At 37.3% G+C, this 19,632-nt stretch overlaps 2 protein-coding genes across 10 annotated transcripts in view; one reads left to right on the top strand and one right to left on the bottom strand.

Annotated features, from left to right (window-relative positions):
* Positions 1–8,571, bottom strand: part of LRRC49 (leucine rich repeat containing 49) — a 149,595-nt gene extending 141,024 nt beyond the window's left edge. The window contains exons 1-6 of one of the 8 annotated variants that reach the window (XM_086322758.1): positions 8,135–8,517; positions 7,965–8,063; positions 7,433–7,489; positions 6,109–6,196; positions 613–810; positions 187–289 (exon numbers count right to left, since the gene is read on the bottom strand). In XM_086322758.1, coding sequence (XP_086178884.1) covers positions 187–289; positions 613–810; positions 6,109–6,196; positions 7,433–7,489; positions 7,965–7,985 — 467 coding nt within the window. In that variant the 5' untranslated portion in view covers positions 7,986–8,063; positions 8,135–8,517. Of the gene's footprint in view, positions 1–186; positions 290–612; positions 811–6,108; positions 6,197–7,432; positions 7,490–7,964; positions 8,064–8,130 lie in introns of all 8 variants that reach the window. The other 7 variants (XM_086322757.1, XM_086322763.1, XM_086322761.1 and 4 more) reach the window with 7 other exon arrangements.
* On the top strand, positions 8,540–18,742 carry THAP10 (THAP domain containing 10). 2 transcript variants are annotated; one of them, XM_086322766.1, is made up of 2 exons: positions 8,540–9,016; positions 16,784–18,742. In XM_086322766.1, exons 1-2 carry the CDS (start codon positions 8,765–8,767, stop codon positions 16,805–16,807), a joined length of 276 nt encoding a protein of 91 aa, XP_086178892.1. In that variant the 5' UTR covers positions 8,540–8,764; the 3' UTR covers positions 16,808–18,742. The 2 variants fall into 2 exon arrangements, with proteins under 2 accessions (XP_086178892.1, XP_086178891.1); XM_086322765.1 differs by lacking the exon at positions 16,784–18,742 and having other exon boundaries at positions 8,765–10,174.
* The last annotated feature ends 890 nt before the right edge of the window (positions 18,743–19,632 follow it).

Raw genomic sequence — 19,632 nt, forward strand, 5'->3', positions numbered from 1 at the left:
TCAAGCTCCTTTATATTACATAGATATAAAATTTCTCTGCATACTCCTGGAAGGATAAATTTTAAATTGGCAACAGTGATTATCCCTAGGTAGGAGAACTAAAAGGTTGAAAAACAAGGGGGAGGAAGAGAGACTTTTGTACCTTTCAAATCCTGTAGTCAAAAAAATTAAATAAGTTGTCCTCACCTTTCTAGGGTCAACCTGTCTGAGTAAAGAATCTTCTCTTCAGAAGAACGTTGGAGAATGGGAAATGAAGGCATTGATGAGCTCACCAAATTAATATGATCACCTATTAAAAACAATATACAAATTACTTGAATAAGAAAAATCTTTCAGATTTTGAAACTTATATTTGGAGAATTTTGGCACCTACCAATATCCTTTCTAGAAAACACAGCTTCTATAGCTCTCTGTATCTGAAACTAAAGTTCAGCTTGTTTTCCTCCTCAGGTCTAAACTACGTGTTCTGTACATATCAAATAATTTTTCCCTTGCCTTGTAGATTGGTTGAAAGTACAGGACTACTCTAGTGCTACATTTGTCCCTTATAATCCTGACTCCTAATACTATATCTTAACTCTCTTGTAACTGAGGTGATAGTTCCCTCATTACCAGATACATTGGGGCCAGCGCTATGACAGCCCTGCCGGATTCTGGACTTTGAAGGTGTCTGAATGGAAGAATCTCCAAATGCTGATAAGGAGCTCGTGGCAGCTTTCATTTCCAGCCCACATAGTTCTGTCACATTTGTTGTGGATGAGATGCAGGATGATTTATTATGAGGCGAAGGACTTATTACTCTTCCATCTCCTTCAAAATATCAAAACATTTATCACAAAGCTACACAGCACATGACTTTAGAGAAATATAGAGCAAGTAGTTTTGGATAGCAAATGTAAACCTCGAATCATCCTTTTTTCTTTGTATGTTCGGCTACTATTGGTAGAGAATATTGCAGAGACCTAAGTGGAGTCAATAAATCTTGTACATTTGCAGTTAGGTTTTTAGTTAGGGTCTAACAGGTATTTGACACCCTATGAGACTTATAAGCTGTTGGTCTGACGTTGTCCCTGCTGTTAGGTAGCTTTCAATCTAGTGGGCATAGGAAAGTAATAAACTGTACAGAACAAGGTGCACAGAATGCAGAAGGAAAAACAATACCTATTTACATATTCACACATTAATGTGTCTGGGTAGTTTTCACTTAAAGAAGATCACAGATGGGTTTCAGTGGAGGTGGATATTAAGGTATATTCTAAAGACCTAGAAAAATGTAGAATAGTTAATAAGATGCTGAGAAGCTCCAGAAATGAAGTAAGACTTGAGAAATGGGTCAAAGGTACCAATTTGAACACCAGAAAAAACTATTTTCTTCTACCAAGAGAAAATTTCCTGAAAGCAGCAACCGATGTTGATGGAAGCAAAAAGCAATAAAATAGAACCTAAAGTGCCACAGAATTCTACTGCTTAAACTGACTGATAAGACAAAAAGATGAAGCTAAATATAGGAAGCTATCATTCTTTGGGAGGCCATCTTAAAATCAAGTTCCATACATATCATATTAAAGAGCTATAAAGCAATGGTATTTGCTAACTTCTCCAGGTGTGCAAGATATATACCAAAGGGCACATACCTGGCTTATTGAACAAAATATTAGTGTTCACATCCCACTTTTTTGAGTATCATGAAATATCAAGATAATTAACAATGATGTTCTAGAGTACAAGCATTCAGAACAAAGATCATGTTCATAAATGAACTGGTCTTATGACATGACCAGTTGCTAGCAAAATACCCAAGCAACCATAAGTCAGTAAACTGATTTGGAAATCAAAAACTGAATAGTTAAAAAAACAAAAACTAGAGTAAGGATTAACTGGTTAAGGATTAACTGGTCAGCTAAAAATAATAAAGGAAAAACTCCAAACAATAAACAGCCTTGATTTCCCTTGTTAGTGTCAGAGTTAGGTTTTTAAAATTACTTTGTTAAGGCTTCAACCAGTGCTCAATTTAGAAAGCAAATTTAAATTTAATAAGACTTGGGATGTAGAGGCAATAATCAAGGAGTAAATTTCACTTACAGTCAGTGAATAAAGGAATTTCATCCTCACTCTTTCCACCTCTTATTATACACAGAAGTCAAAATCACAATCTGCATGATGAGCTTACTATCATGATCAGTATGACATACATCTTACAATAAATAGCAGAATACGAGAATGATGAGATAGAAAGGCCTTAAAATACACAAATGACCCTCTAAACAACTGGGGACCAGAATGATCTGCAATCGAAACATCCACAATAAATACCCACACACATATATACATACAGTAGATGTACGTATCAAACACCCAAACATATATATATGTGGACTGTTTGATCCTGCTTTAAAGCAAAATTTTAATTGAAACATTTCCTCTTACTGGTAATTTCATATATCACTATTTAATGTACCAAATAGTAGCTTTTGTCTTCCGAATTAAATTTATAAGCTCCTGGAGAAATGGAGCTCATTTTATATTCTTTATATTCTTTGCAGAATCTAAATTCAGTAGGCAATCATTAAATTAACTGATTTTCCAATTTATTGAGAGTTAATCAAAAATCGGTTTTGTGAATGTTATTTCTGTTAAAAAAGAACATCAGAAATATTTGCATTTTAGTATAAAAATTCTGAATGAATTCTTTCATACTTAGAATCCCAAAGTGTTTAAAGGCATAATGGTATATATTTGGTATGAGTCTTTACTACACCACACCCTAGATATATGATGGATGGAGGGATAGATGAGATGGATAGGTGAGTGGATGGATAGAGGGAAAGACGGACAGAGAGATGGGCAGGGGGATGGACAGATGGTTGGCTGGATAGATGGATAATACAGTACATGTTCATATGCTTGTCCACTTAGCCTTATCTTTAAGACTGTGTTGGTAATCAAAATCCTGATTTTGTATTTTTCATGATTCATCATGATCTTAAGAGTCAAGCACTACCTCTTCCTCTCTATATACATATTTTGGCATTCTTATCCAAGGGATTTAATCAATTAAGGTCTGGAACTGAGATTTTACTGTATAGCAGTCCCTGACTCTCACAAAATTTCAAGGATACAGGGCTTAACTCTTAATATTAATATAAAAAGCCTAAAAGAAATCATACACCAAGTTTAAGACCAAGTAGCCTAACTCCAACAAAGAGTATCTTTACTTTGGGTTGAGAGTACCACTGGTTAATTTATGGTATATGTTCAATTAATTTTGAAAAACATAAAAAATATGAAATGAAATAAAATTAATTATAATAATTCAGTATCAGACTGCAGTTTATTAGATAGAGATTCCCTCATTTTTCCTGAAAAATTGCTACTTAAAATTTTTCCAGAGTTTTTTGCCTTTGGAGGAAGAACAGTGAGTACAGACGTCAAGAATACAGCTATACACGGTGAGGTCTTCTTTGCATAAAACTGCCTGGAACTAGGAAGGAGGCACATTTGGAAACAATCGGTACACATTTTAGAGAGAATGATTTTGAATAAAATCTTTTAATGAAAAAAATAGGTTTATTTTTCCCTAAGAAATTAATTTGTATTTTACATTAAATATACATTATTTATGTACAGGACTTTATTCATCTTTCAGGTTTTCAAAATTCAGTGCCTCTATACTATTTCCTCATTAGCAAATATCTAGAAATACTTAAACACTTAAATAAATTTATTCAGCCAGACATACACAAATCTGTCTACCAACATCATCCTCTAACTCAAGAATACCTTGGGAAAAGTATTTAAGTTTGGCTCATGAGTCAGAAAACAAATTTAAGAGTTATTATCAAAAATGTAAAGGAAGTTCACAATGTAAACACAAGAAAATTCTACTTGAAAATTTTCAGGTTCACAGCTATAGCTCTGAGCCTAGTACAGTGTCTGGCACACAGAATACACTCAACAGATATGTACTGAACTGAACCAAAGAAGGGAAGACAGATGCTCTCTGCACTGCGGAACAGTGGTTAGGTTGATGTCATGTCTAGCAACTGACCAGGAGAAGAATTCAAGATACAGGAAACAGAAAAGTGATGTCAGATTAGCTGGGCCCAAGAGGAAAGTCCAGAAATTACAAAACAAAAAAAGAAAGCTAATATTCAAAATTGCCACGTGTTCGTGCAAGATGAACAATCTAGAGAGGCCTATACCAATTATCCTTCTCATATAATAACTCCTAGATGAGGACAGTACTGTATGTAAGTATTTTGCAGTGCTTAACTCTAGTACATTACAGAGAGCTAACAATTGTTGACAACTAAGATGGGAATACCAAACCACCTGATCTGCCTCTTGAGAAACCTATATGCAGGTCAGGAAGCAACAGTTAGGACTGGACATGGAACAACAGACTGGTTCCAAATAGGAAAAGGAGTATGTCAAGGCTGTATATTGCCACCCTGTTTATTTAACTTCTATGCAGAGTACATCATGAGAAACACTGGGCTGGAAGAAGCACAAGCTGAAATCAAAATTGCCGGGAGAAATATCAATAACCTCAGATATACAGATGACACCACCCTTATGGCAGAAAGTGAAGAGGAACTCAAAAGCCTCTTGATGAAAGTGAAAGTGGAGAGGGAAAAGGTGGCTTAAAGCTCAACATTCAGAAAATGAAGATCATGGCATCCAGTCCCATCACTTCATGGCAAACAGATGGGGAAAGAGTGGAAATAGTGTCAGACTTTATTTTTTGGGCTCCAAAATCACTGTAGATGGTGACTGCAGCCATGAAATTAAAAGACGCTTACTCCTTGGAAGGAAAGTTATGACCAACCTTGAGAGCATATTCAAAAGCAGAGACATTACTTTGCCAACAAAGGTTCGTCTAGTCAAGGCTATGGTTTTTCCTGTGGTCATGTATGGATGTGAGAGTTGGACCGTGAAGAAGGTTGAGCACCGAAGAATTGATGCTTTTGAACTGTGGTGTTGGAGAAGACTCTTGACAGTCCCTTGGATTGCAAGGAGATCCAACCAGTCCATTCTGAAGGAGATCAGTCCTGGGTGTTCTTTGGAATGACTGATGCTAAAGCTGAAACTCCAATACTTTGGCCATCTGATGCGAAGAGGTGACTCATTGGAAAAGATTCTAATGCTGGGAGGGCTTGGGGGCAGGAGCAGAAGGGGACGACAGAGGATGAGATGGCTGGATGGCATCACCAACTTGATGGACATGAGTTTGAGTGAACTCCAGGAGTTGGTGATGGACAGGGAGGCCTGGCGTGCTGCATTTCATGGGGTCGGAAAGAGTCAGACACGACTGGGCAACTGAACTGAACTGAAGTAACAACTCAAAAGTTCTAAAGAAGATTTCTCCTTTAATTGAACAATACATTTCAGAAATATAACCAGATCATATGAGGCTATTTTTCAAAGGGTGGTCCACAAACCACATCCATCAGAGTCTTTTGAGAAGTTATTAAAACACACTTTTCTAAATCCCACCCAAGACCTACAAAGTCAGAATGGGGAAGGGGATGAGGGAAGCACTAAGAATCTGTATTCCTAATAAGATCTTGCATGATGCACACAAATTTGATATAATTTGATATAATTCTTTGATATAATTTTGATATAATTCTATAATTATATGTATATATATACATATAGTATATATATAACATATATATATCAAATTATATAATTTGATATAATTCTATAATTATATGTGTTAGTAAGGGAAAGAGATAGCTTCTTTTCTACTCCCGACTTTCCATTCTTTCCAGTGTCCTTACTTACTAAATATGTGTTCCCATAGTCTTACCCTCACTAATTAGCTATTTTTCTTAGTTCTAAGACATTATTTGGTAGATTCTTTCTAATTCTCTTGTGTATAGCCCACTCCATACTAAAATATGACAATTTTTCCTATATTAGAAATAACCTATGTTGTGTACATAAAATCAATTCTGATTTAAACAAATGCCCAATGAATTTGGTAACCAATGAATAATGTCATCTTTAACTGAAGTCTATTTGGATACAGAAATTCAATATTATTAAACAATATTACTTAAAGATGACAAATCATATCTGATCTCTATTCTCTGCCAATACCTTGTCTACTTGAGTAGTTTCTTTCAAGGTCATGTTGTAAGAGTCGACCAGGGAATGATGGCGTTTCTCTATTTAGCTTGAATTCAACCTAAAAAACATTAGTTAAGACACAAGATTCAGAGACTGTTTTATAAATTCATTTGTACCTTTTTGGATGCTAGACTTAAGTGACATCATATGCCATTTGTCTCTGTCTGACTTCCTTCACTCAGTATGACAATGTCTGGGTCCATCCATGTTGCTGCAAATGCCATTATTTCATTCTTTTTTATAACCGAGTAATATTCCATTGTATATATGTACCACAGCTTCTTTGTCCTTCATTTAAGAATTCCTCCAGTAACATCTATTTTAAAACTTTTTAGGAAAAACCTGAATTGTGCCAGTTGAAGGTGCCCAACTTGGTCAAAGAAGAACAATTTGTGTTGTGTCTTGAGACACAGTTGTGTGGGACATGGGTACGTATATCTGAGTGCTCAGGTGACATGAGGGTAAGAAAACGTGTGTATCTCAAAAATCAAATCAAAAGCCAGAAATTAAGGAAATCCCAGGGAGAATATGGGCAAATTGTTTGGGGAAAAGAATGTTCAAATCTTAATTTCTAAATCTCATTAGGCCTAAAAAATTTCCACTGCTAATCAATTTTTTCTGGAATGTTAGATATGGGACCCCAAATTATCACATTTTATCTAATATAAGATTCTATGAGTAGTAAAACATGCCATCATTTTACCCACTACTAAGAAAGAAAAACTTTCCCAATTAAAATAATAATATGATCTGCCATCAGTTTCAAGAAGGATCCTGATTTAAGAAATGCTTAAAATGTCAAAAAAGAAAAAAAACAAACTCAAATTACCTCTTGCAATTGATGAAATAAGATTCAGTTTGTAAAGGAGGTGAGGTTTTTTTGGTTTTGCTTTGATTTTTCTTAATTGATGTACAGTTGATTTATAATACTATATTAGTTTCAGATACACAATGTTGTGATTCAGTACTTTTATAGATTACACTCTATTAAGTTATTACAAAATAATGGTTATAATTCTCTGAGATATACAATATATCCTTCTTGCTTATCTATTTTATACACAATATTTTTTATCACTTAATCGTATACCCCTAATTTGCCCCTCCCCCTTCCCTCTCTTTGGTAAACTAGTTGGATTTGTGTAGGCAAAAAATAAAAATTAGCTTCAAAGTAGAGACCAAAGTAAATATACTTAAATTTTCCAGTTTAGACTCTGCTCTTTAAATCATGCTATTTGTGCAGAATATAAAACAATTTATATTCAATCTAAATACAAATCTGCTTGAATCTTACTTTGTTTTTTTCAGGAAGCGATGATGTTTGAATAACCAGATGAAGCCCACAGTTCACCTACAATGTAAAAATTAAACCATAAAATATGCTCTTAACTTATACACACACACACACTCCTCCCCAAAACAGTACATAAAGATATAACAAAAAAATTAGAATGAAACAGAATGCTCGCTTTTTGTTTGTTTCTGGTAAATTAGCATGTTCTGGATATTTGCTGAAAACAATAAAATTACAACTAATAATTAAAAGGTTTCACTGTGATTTATCTTCCAAAATGTCTGCAATTTAACCCTCTACTTAGCACCTCAGGCTTTCGTCACCTGCCGTTTGAAGTCTAAGTAAATATCTCAGTGAGACAGGTAAAGGAGGTGGGGGTGCCTATTAATATTTTCTTAATTAAAAAAAAAAGGAATTGATCAGTTAAAGGAATTTAAATGAAGCTTAGCCTTTCACAGCAGACCAGCTCCACCTTCTGGGAAGCGGAGATCCTGGACAAGACTTTGAATACCCATCACACAATGTTAAATACCCTCCAAGTGCCTTGGTCCATTCCAGGAACCTTAAGCCTCGGTCAGACAATAGCTTGAGTAGACTGAGCGGTCCTGGTCTCAACAATACAGCTCATCACCTAGGACAAAGACGCCAGTCAGAAAGGACGGTACGAATGGAAATAAAGAGAAAGTAGGAAACCCAACCTACGTTGCTCGCAGCCCGGCCAGAAACAGAGCGGTATTTCCCGGGAATCATGGCAGGAGACAGTCCAAGAAGATCAGTTAGATCTGCCTTAGAAATGACGCTACAGCACAGATTCAGAGACCGAAAGGGGTCATCTCCTAGGCAACCCGCTCAGGAGTTACCATGGAAACTGCCATTTCCGGTCTGGTCCTCTCCCAAATCTACCGATCAGTGCACTCGTTAGAGCCTCTGGTTATATTTGAGGGGCCCAAAATATCAGCATTTCCTCGTTCTAGTTTCCCAGTTTCAGAAAAACAGAGCATTAGGGTGGAGAGGAGAATAAAACGAGGAAGAGGCCGGACACCTAGGTAGCTATGACAACAACCACTTCCGGTCCGTCCCTCTTTACCTCCCACCTCAGCTGGGCCCGCGCGAAATTTGTATCCCTTTGCCTGCTCTCAGGGGAAGACTGCTGGAAGGAGAAGGACCGCCAAAAGCCGGGTACTCTCCAAGGTAGGGGCCGCAGTTTGGCACTTTCTCGCGGCCGAAGAAGCAGCAGCCGACACGGAGTCGGCAGGTGAGGGCTCTGGGAGTGCGAGACCGTGCTAAGGATGCAGGTCCCCAGCTCCCAGCCCCGAGGCCGCTGCCGTGCCCATGCGCTGCGGCAACACCACCAAGTCCGGGAAGTTGCTGTTTCGCTTCCCCAAAGGACCGGGCCGTGCGACTGCTGTAGGACCGCTTCGTGCGGGGCCTCCGGCCAACTGGTACCGGGGCAGTGACAGCTCCGTCATCTGCTCCGAGCACTTCGCTCCCGCCTGTTTTGATGTCTCTTCGGTTATCCAGAAGAATCTGCCCTTCTCCGAGGGCCTGAGACCCGTGGCGGGCGCCGCTTCCATCTTGCACTCCGTATCCTCCCTGCTGAAACCTACAGGGAAAGAAGAGGGAGACTGTGCGGGCGGCCTGGGAAGGGAGGAAAGCCCCAGGCAGTCAGGCAGCCCCAGGCTACCCCAGGGCCAGCCTCGTGTACACTCCTCTGGCCCACGAAGAGGGCTTTCGGCTTCACAGATAAAGGGCCACTCAAAGAGTCCCCCGAGGGTCTTGCAAGAACCCCAGTCTGTGGCTAGGCTCCTCTACTTAATGTTATTTTGGGAAAGTCACCTCACCACGGAGGTTTTTGTTAATCGGTGATCTCCAAGAGTCCATTAAGTATTAACACTGTGGAATTATAGCTTCTACCTCCTGTTCCCCGAAACACACACGCACACTCTTTCTTTTCCTTCACATTATAGAGAAGCCTTCACTCTCCGCTCCTGAGTTTTTAAATACGAAGCATTTAATTTGAGTAAATCTCAAGAGATGAGGTACTTTAAACTTTCTGCATAGCATATCATTGCATGATAAGCTGCAAGAATTATCAATTATACCGTCAAAATGGTGGGGGAATGGGAATGCAAGATGCTGATGAAGATAGGGCTTTGCTGATAGACATCCCTTCCCCCCTCCTAAACTTCCTCTTGACTAGCTGCCTTTAAACTAAGTCGTTCCAGTGAGTTGAATTCTCCTATCCTGCTCTCTTCTGCCTACTTTCTCGGTACTCATAAGATTGATTACACTTATTTTGCATCTGGTCACTACTGCCTTCTTCCCAACTTCCTAACTTCTCAGCCTTCTTTGAGTTAGTCAAACTTCAGCCCTATCACCATAACATAGATTAATTTATGACTCTTCATTGGATCTAAAAGGTGTTCAGTTTTAGAGATAGGAAGAGTTCACCAAGAAGTCAGCGGACCTGTAACTGACATTCTGGTTGTGAATATACAGAGGTATTCTTGAATTTTAGAGCTGAAGAAAACCTAAGTGATCATATAGTCTAGATTCACAATTTATGCACAAGGAAGCCAATCCAAGGTTAATTTCCTCAGGACCTTATAATCTTTTCTCTAGGTCCAATCACCAGACAGAAACTTTCTGCAATACCAACCTCCTTCCTACATGGGGTGGGTGCTTAAGACCCTTTCATGACGTCCAGCAATTATTAAGGTGGAGAATAAAATTATTAACAAAGTTCCTGCATGGTTTTTGGCCCTGCTTGCGACAGCAGTCCTGCTCCAATCCATGGTCTTTGTTGCTCACTGTGCACCAATCCTGCTGATCTTTTCCGTTTTTGAACATACTATATTCTTTCCTACCAAGCCTTTTCTGAATTATTTCATATAATGCCCTGGAATTATGCCCCTGCCATTCCCCATCATCACCGATTAAATCCTTTTACTTCAAAAATCTGTTCAAACATCTTTCCGTTTTCATCTCCTAATTTTATAGTCTCATTCTTCAAACACTTCGGTAGCACATATACTTCAGTTGCACTCATCACAGTTGTCATGAAATAATTATGTATTTTGCTTAATACAATGTTTGTCCTCACATTAGAATGGAAGCTCTCTGACCGCAGGGCTCTTATCTGATTTGTTCATTATTAACAGTAACTAGAACAATATTTTGCAAATTTAAGGAATTCAGTAAATATTTGTGGAATGATTATATGACTATGGGAACAGTTTTCTTTAGTACAGTGGAATTTCAGTTCTCTGCCTGTTTCCCTTTTCACCAAACTGTATAGCACTCAAGAAATCTCTGCCTTTTCCTTGAACCAATTATCCACCATCGTTACCTAGCCAGTCTTTACCCAAGCCCATATTTAAACATCTATCTATAGATATATGTAAATATGTAGTAAAAGAGTTAAACATGTGCCACACACACCTTTATACTGCTTTTCTCTTTTTTATAATTCTACCATCTAATCACGGAGAAGGCAATGGCACCCCACTCCAGTACTCTTCCCTGGAAAATCCCATGGACGGAGGAGCCTGGTAGGCTGAAGTCCATGGGTTGCTGAGGGTCGGACATGACTGAGCGACTTCACTTTCACTTTTCACTTTCATGCATTGGAGAAGGAAATGGCAACCCACTCCAGTGTTCTTGCCTGGAGAATCCCAGGGACGGGGGAGCCTGGTGGGCTGCCGTCTATGTGGTCGCACAGAGTCGGACACAACTGAAGTGACTTAGCATAGCATAGCACCATCTAATCAAAAACTGGGAGAAGAAGGGCCAGGCTAATAAAACAATCAAATGTTTTATAATACAACAAAGGCTAACTATTAAGAAATCCAGAATATATACCAACTCTGTTTTTCAATTAATAAAGATATCCAGCCAGCATTCCTAACAGTCCATATTACATTACTATATATTCTGAGTTATTAGGAGACTGTGTAGGTTTTAACAATAGTACTTTAAAAGTATAGCAATAAATAGACTTGATAGCAGTAAATATTTTTAGCCTTGACATATGACATAAAGAATCTGCCTTCAGTGAAGGAGACCTGGGTTCAATCCCTGGTTTGGAAAGATCCTTTGGAGAAGGGCATGGCAACCCACTCCAGTCCAGTGTTCCTGCCTGGGAAATCCCAAGGACAGAGGAACCTGTTGGGCTACGGTCCATGAGATCACAAAACAGTCAGACACAACTTTGCAACTAAACAACAATTTTAAACACTGTTTTAGGTGCTTGGTGCTATAGGTAGATAAATAGAAGTATGAATGTAAGCTATCTTCAGGGAGCTTGAGGAAAGATTAGGGACCACCCCTAAGGAAGAAAGGGGGTTCTGATGAGCACCATACACTGGCAATTTGTTTCATGTAGCTAGGATTATTGTCTCTCCTTAACTATTAATTTTGCATCCTTGTTTTTCTAACCCAACTGTATTTTTTAAACTTTAAATTCTGATACAGCAAAGTACAGCAAAGTGCTTAGATCATTAAATGACCAGAAGCTGAGCATGTGTAACCACTATGTAAATCAAAGAAATAAAACATGACTAGCAACTCAAGAGCCCAAGCCTCAGCCCCTCAGCCCTCCTCAAAGCAAGCAAGTTTGCTTTCTTTTGAACTTAATATAAGTAAATTCATATTGTTGGCATTTCTTGCATCTGGCTTTCTTATTCAACATTATATTTGTGAGATTTATCTATGTTGTTGCATATAATATAGCAGTAATTTGTTTACATTATTATATAGCAATCCATTGTTCAAATATACCAAATTTTTAAAAAAAATCTCTTCTATTGGACATTTAGATTGTTAATGTTTGAGGGCCATTTTAAGTAACACTGCTGTAAATATCCTTCTATGTGTCTTTTTCACATGATCTCCCTTAAGATTGACTAGTTTGATCTTACTTTCCAAGACTCAGGAATCTTCTCCAGCACTACAGTTTGAAGGCATCAATTGTTCAGCATTCTGCCTTCTTTATGGTCCAGCTCTCACAGCCATACATGACCACTGGGAAGACCATAGCCTTGACTGTACAGACCTTTGTCGGCAGAGTGATGTTTCTAATTTTCGACACATTGTCTAGGTTTGTTATCGCTTTCCTGCCAAGAAGCAGTCGTCTTCTGATTTCATGGCTGCCGTCACTGTCTGCAGTGATTTTGGAGCTCAAGAAGAGGAAATCTGTCACTACTTCCACCTTTTCCCCTTCTATTTGCCATGAAGTAATGGGGCCAGATACCAGGATCTTAGTTTTTTTAATATTTAGCCTTAAGCCAGCTCTTTTACTTCTCCTCCTTCACTCTCATCAAGAGGCTTTTCAGTTCCTCTTCACTTTCTGCCATTAGAGTGGTATCATCCTCATATCTGAGGTTGTTGTCATTCTCCCACCTATCTTGATTCCAGCTTGTAACTCATCCAGCCTGGCGTTTCTCATGATGGGCTCAGCATATAGGTTAAACAAACAGGGTGACGGCAGACAGCCTTGTACCCCTTTCTCGATCTTGAACCAAGCAGTTGTTCCATACAAGATTCTAACTGTTGCTTCTAGATCTGCATACAGGTTTCAGACTACTGGCAGCATAATCAGAGTTTATGTTGTTTCACATTCTTCCTTACATTTAGGTTGTCACTCTTTCACACTGAGTCCTTTTGAAGGGTTTACTTTGCATTTTTCATTTCCAAATGAAATTAAGGAACAACTTTTCAAATGTTAATTGAACATTTGGATAGCCTCTTGAGTGATAATGCCCATTTTTCTGTTGGATTATCTTTTTCTTATTGATTTAGAGTTCTTAATAAATTTTGTCCTCACATCTCTTCTCTTCACTCTTAATAGTGTTTTTTGTTGTACTGAGCTTTTTTCTTTTTTTTTTTTTTGGTGTACTTAGTTCTTAATTTTAATGTAAGCCAAACCAACAATCTTTTTTTCTGAACACTTAATGCTTAAAACATGCTACTTTGCTTTTCTCCATAAACTTACTGTTTCTAGTTTTTACATTCATATCTACAATCCATTCAGTGTTTTTCTCTCTGAGGTGGAGTTTGTTTCATTTTTTCCTCATAGAGAGATCACTATTGACTGAGCGTCTTTTATGGAAAAGAGTAGCATTTCCTCATTGTCCTGCAGTGTCAACTTTGTCATAAATCAAGTTGTCATACACACATTAGCCTGTTTCCACATTTTAAAATTCTGCTCCGTTTACCTGTTTGCAAATCTTTACACCATTATCTCAGAGCTTTAATTACTATAGCTTATGTTAAGAATTAATATCCAGGACTTCCCTTGTAGTCCAGTGGCTAAGACTCCATGCTCCCAATGCAGGGGGCCTAGGTTCAACCCCTGGTCAAGGGACTAGATTCCATATGCTGCAACCAAAGATTCCACATGCCGCAACCGAAGATAGCCATCCCACGTGCCACAACCAAAGACCCGGCCTAGCCAAATAAATTAAAAAATAATAATAATGATTAATACTCATTTGGCATATTTTCCTGATGAATGCTTATTTTCAATAATGATTGTTTTTTATGCCATTAGTTTAAATGTACTTTCTAAAATTCTTAATTCTTATAAGCCCTTAATCTAAATCAAAGTTGAGGTAATTGAGTAAGTAATCTTACTTTATATGAAGGTTACTATTGAGATTAAAAATCACAGAACATGGAAAATAAAACATGGTCATTGTACAGCCAAAGAAAATTAATATCCAGATGATTCATTCCTCTTACCTCGTTCATCTTCCTTATCCATTCATCTGTTGATGAGCCCTTAGGTTGCTTCCATATCTTAGCTATTGTAAATAATGCTGCTATGAACATTGAGCTGCACATTGAAAGATTTACAGTGTTTTTATTTAATTTTTAAAGGCCTTACTTTTTTAAGAAAAGTTTTACGTTCCCAGCAGAATTGAGAGGAAGATAGGTTTCCCATTTACCCAGTGCACCCACACATGCATAGCCTTCTCCATTATCAACATCCCCCACCAGAGTGGTACATTTGTTCCACCTGATGAACCTACATTGATATATCATTATCGCCCAAAGTCCATCCTTAACATTACAGTTCACTCTCTCATCTTTCTACTTTTTCAATTTTTATTTACCATTCTTCTCTTTAACTTCTTGAACATTAAGTTACACCATTGATTTTCAGGATTTTTGTAGCAAATGGCAGATGGAGCAGCTGAGATTGACATGCTTATTTCCCAAAAGTAGAGTTCAGTAGAGTGGTATTATTTGAGGAAAAACTCCTGAAATGAAGATACATTAGAAATACCTTGTGAAATACTTTTTTAAATGGTGTTAAAACTGCAATCTAACTTAATCAAGCCTAATAAAATTTGTCTATAGTATTATGTACATTTAAGCATTAATGTACATAATAAGCATAGCATTGACTGAATCCCACAAGTTTTAGATTTCAGATTATTTTTATTATTTAGTGGAAAACATCTTCTAATTTCCACTGTAATTTTATCATGGGTTTAGAAGTATATTAAACATTTCCAAACGTGCAGGCATTTTGTTGTATTTTTGTTAAGACTTCTAGGTCAATTATACTGTCACCAGAGAATATACAACATATGGATTTAATCTTTTGAAATGTACTGAAACTATATGAGGCCTAACATGGGTCAGTTTTTATGAATGTTCTGTGTACACTTGAGATGAACATGCATTCTGCAGTTGGGTACGTTTCTCCGTATATGTCTATTAATCATGTTGTTTAAATTTCTTATCCCTGTGGAATTTTTGCCTACTTACAAGTTACTGAGAGAGGTATGTTAAAAATCTTCCACCTCAGTTTTTAATTTACATATTTAGCCTTCTAACTCTAACAATTTTGTGTTACATATTTTGAAGCTGTGTTATTATATAGCACTAATAGAGCAATGCCAGCTTTCTGTAGGTTGATGTTGCCATAGTACATCTTTTTACACTCTTTTTATTTCAGTCTTTCTGTATCCTTAAGAGTTTAGGCATTACTGTGTCTTCCAAAGGTTGTCCTTTGGAAGAGAATATATCTTTGTCTCCTCCCGAGTTTTTCTCTTCATTTTCCAATTTTACTGTAATATGCATAGATATGGTTTCCTTTGTTTTCATTTACTCATTTGCGTTTGGCTGTGCTGGGTCTTCATTGCTGCCTGTGAACTTCCTCTAGCTGCAGTAAGTGGGGCTACTTCGTGGTTGTGGTGGGTGGGCCTCTATTGCAGCGGCTTCTCTTGTCGTGGAGCATGGGCTCTAGGGTGTCTGGGCTCAATATCTGTTGCTCGTGGGCTCTAGATGCACAGGTTCAGCAGCTGTAGCGCAGGGCTTAATTGCCCCATGGCATGCGGAATCTTCCCGGACCAAGGATCAAACCCATGTCCCCTGCATTGGCAGACAGATTCTTAACCACTAGACCACTAGGAAATCCCCTTTGTTTTTATTTTAGTAAATACATTTAGTACTTTTGTAAAACCATGATTAATGCCTTCTACTCATTTTGGTAAATTCTCAGATATTATTTGTTCAAATATTGTTTCTGTCCCATTTTCTCTGTTTTACTTTGGGGCTACAATTAATATTACATATTATGCTTTTTCATCTTATCTGCTATTTGTTTTAATGACCTTTTCTATAGTTACCATCATTTTGTCTTTCTCTCCCTACTTCTAAATATTTTCTTTTGACTCATGTTCCAGTTGATTAATACATATCTGGAAATTCTGTTTCTTAAGCTTTTAATATAAATAAGTAATCATGTATGTGCAAAAAAGATTTATATTTAAAGATTTCTAATTTATGGATTATTTTAATAAATTATAGTTTATCTGTACAGTAGATTATATACAGCCATAAAAATTATATGTAAACTATTTAATAACATAGAAACATGTATTAAAGAGGAAAATAAGATTATAAAACATATCAGAATTTTAATAAATAAAAGACAAAGATAAGAAATATAGCAAAATATGAAGCTGTTAGCTATAAATGATGGATTTGTGGCTAATTTTTTCTTTTTCCTTCTCCATTTGCCACAAATTTTCTTCAGTGATAAAATGTTGTTATAAAGAGAACAAAACTTATTTCTTAAAGCCTTAATAAATTCCTAAAACTCCATTTTACCCGCTGTACATCTGTTTTGTAAAGAAATATATACTTATTCTAGACTTTTATAATGCTTGGTTTAGAAGTAGACATAGCTGTCAAAATTAGTCATAATTTTATAAACACAAAGATAAGATTTCAATTTTTATTTAAATCCTCAATAATAGTAGGTGTAATTATTCATGTTACAAGGGGACTCTTTACTAAAATTTCTTCATAAAGTTTCTTTAACTTGGGTATTAATAGCTTGTCCAAAGATGGGCTGAATAAAGGACAGAAATGGTATGGACCTAACAGAAGCAGAAGATATTAAGAAGAGGTGGCAAGAATACACAGAAGAACTATACAAAAAAGATTTTCACTATCCAGATAATCACAATGGTGTGATCACTCACCTAGAGCCAAACATCCTGGAATATGAAGTCAAGTGGGCCTTAGGAAGCATCACTACAAACAAAGCTAGTGGAGGTGATGGAGTTCCAGTTGAGCTCTTTCAAATCCTGAAAGATGATGCTGTGAAAGTGCTTCACTCAATATGCCAGCACATTTGGAAAACTCAGCAGTGGCCACAGGACTGGAAAAGGTCAGTTTTCATTCTAATCCCAAAGAAAGGCAATGCCAAAGAATGCTCAAACTATCGCACAATTGCACTCATCTCACACGCTAGTAAAGTAATGCTCAAAATTCTCCAAGCCAGGTTTCAGCAATATGTGAACCGTGAACTTCCTGATGTTCAAGCTGGTTTTAGAAAAGGCAGAGGAACCAGAGATCAAATTGACAACATCCACTGGATCATGGAAAAAGCAAGAGAGTTCCAGAAAAACATTTAATTCTGCTTTATTGACTATGCCAAAGCCTTTGACTGTGTGGATCACAATAAACTGTGGAAAATTCTGAAAGAGATGGGAATACCAGAACACCTGACCTGCCTCTTGAGAAATCTGTATGCAGGTCAAGAAGCAACAGTTAGAACCTGACACGGAACAACAGACTGGTTCCAAATAGGAAAAGGAGTATGTCAAGGCTGTATATTGTCACCCTGCTTGTTTAACTTATATGCAGAGTACATCATGAGAAACGCTGGGCTGAAAGAAGCACAGGCTGGAATCAAGATTGCCAGGAGAAATATCAATAACCTCAGATATGCAGATGATACCACCCTTATGGAAGAAAGCGAAGAAGAAATAAAGAGCCTCTTGATGAAAGTGAAAGAGGAGAGTGAAAGAGTTGACTTAAAGCTCAACATTCAGAAAACTAAGATCATGGCATCTGGTCCCATCACTTCATGGGAAATAGATGGGGAAACAATGGAAACCCTGGCTGACTTTATTTTTTGGGGCTCCAAAATCACTGCAGATGGTGATTGCAGCCATGAAATTAAAAGATGCTTACTCTTTTGAAGGAAAGTTATGACCAACCTAGACAGCCTATTAAAAAACAAAGACATTACTTTTCCAACAAAGGTCCATCTAGTCAAGGCTATGGTTTTTCCAGTAGTCATGTATGGATGTGAAAGTTGGACTATAAAGAAAGCTGAGCGCCAAAGAATGATGCTTTTGAACTGTGGTGTTGGAGAAGACTCTTGACTCCTTGGACTACAAGGATATCCAACCAGTCCATTCTAAAGGAGATCAGTCCTGGGTGTTCATTGGAAGGACTGATGTTGAAGCTGAAACTCCAATACTTTGGCCACCTGATGCAAAGAGCTGACTCATTGGAAGAGACCCTGATGCTGGGAAAGATTGAGTGCAGGAGGAGAAGGGGACGACAGAGGATGAAATGGTTGGATGGCATCATCCACTCAATGGACATGGGTTTGGGTGGAGTCTGTGAGTTGGTGATGGACAGGGAGGCCTGGCATGCTGCAGTTCATGGGGTCGCAAAGAGTTGGACATAACTAAGTGACTGAACTGAACTGAACAGCAACCAAAGGTGCTCACTGAAATATTTTTTCAGTGGTCTAGGTAAAATTACAAAGCACTTCTTTTCATTTCTCTCTCATTTGTTTTTTCCTCCCACAACCCTTCTTACATTTTCCATATACCTTTTCTTAGCCTCTCCACGTAATTTGTAGGTACTCAGTTTTATATTACCTTCTAAATATCCAAATTCTCTTCCTTTCTACCTCTTATTTTCCCTACAAATAAAAATTTCCATTTCACACTGTAATTTTTCTCAGGAAAGTATTAAAAACATTAAAGCCAATCATGTCGTCTTACTGAAGTATTCCTCATAATGTATAGAGGACTGATGATTATGTTTTCTAAAATAATGTTACTGCTTTATTCTAATATTTAGTGCTGTTACAATAATAGCTAGTAGTAGTATCTCTTCCAGCAGTTAATTTGGGGGAAAATATAATGGGTTGTAAACAAATAGCTTAATAGCAAATAGGTTTCTGCTTGACCAGGGTGCTTAGCAATTTTTAATTTAGAAATAGTAAAGAACAGTATGGCAGAGTTCTTAAGAACTTGGCCTATCAAGCCAGCTTGCCTAGGTTCAAATTCCAGCCTTCCTGATATGTGACATTGATAAGTATTATCTGTACTCTTTTACTACTTATAACTGTAAAGAAATAAAATCATATAAAGTAGACCTTACCTTTGATATAATTCTCATCTGATTTATATTTTTAGATTGCATGTGAGAATCAAGTTATACAAACACAATGGATGTAGGCCTGCATATATCTTTTGTAATTAGTGTTTTTGGTTTCTTTGGCTAAATACCCATGAGTGGAATTGTTGGATCATATGGTAGTTCTATATTTAATTTTTTGAGGAATCTCTGTATTTTCCATAGTGGCTGCATCAATTTACATTCCCATCAACAGTGCAGGAAAGGGTTCACTTTTTCCGACATCCTTGCCAATACCCGTTATTTGTTATCTTTTTTGTAATAGCCATTGTGACAGGTATGAGGTGATGTCTCATCATAGTTTTGACTTGCATTTCCATGATGATTAGTGATGTTGAGCATCTTTTCATGTGCCTGTTGGTCTCTGTATGTCTTCTTTGGAAAAATGCCTGTTCAGATCCTTTACCCATTTTTCAATTGGGCTATTTGAGTTTTGTTATTGAGTTGAATTCTTTTTA

This window comes from Bos grunniens, chromosome 10 (genome assembly GCF_055505025.1).
Source record: "Bos grunniens cultivar Pamir isolate PY7600 chromosome 10, Bosgru_T2T1.0, whole genome shotgun sequence".
In the NCBI taxonomy this organism is placed as follows: Eukaryota; Metazoa; Chordata; class Mammalia; order Artiodactyla; family Bovidae; genus Bos; species Bos grunniens.

Bases quoted from the DNA above. Each gene is read 5' to 3' on its own strand.
- THAP10 (XM_086322765.1), top strand. From the start codon at position 8,765: ATGCGCTGCGGCAACACCACCAAGTCCGGGAAGTTGCTGTTTCGCTTC.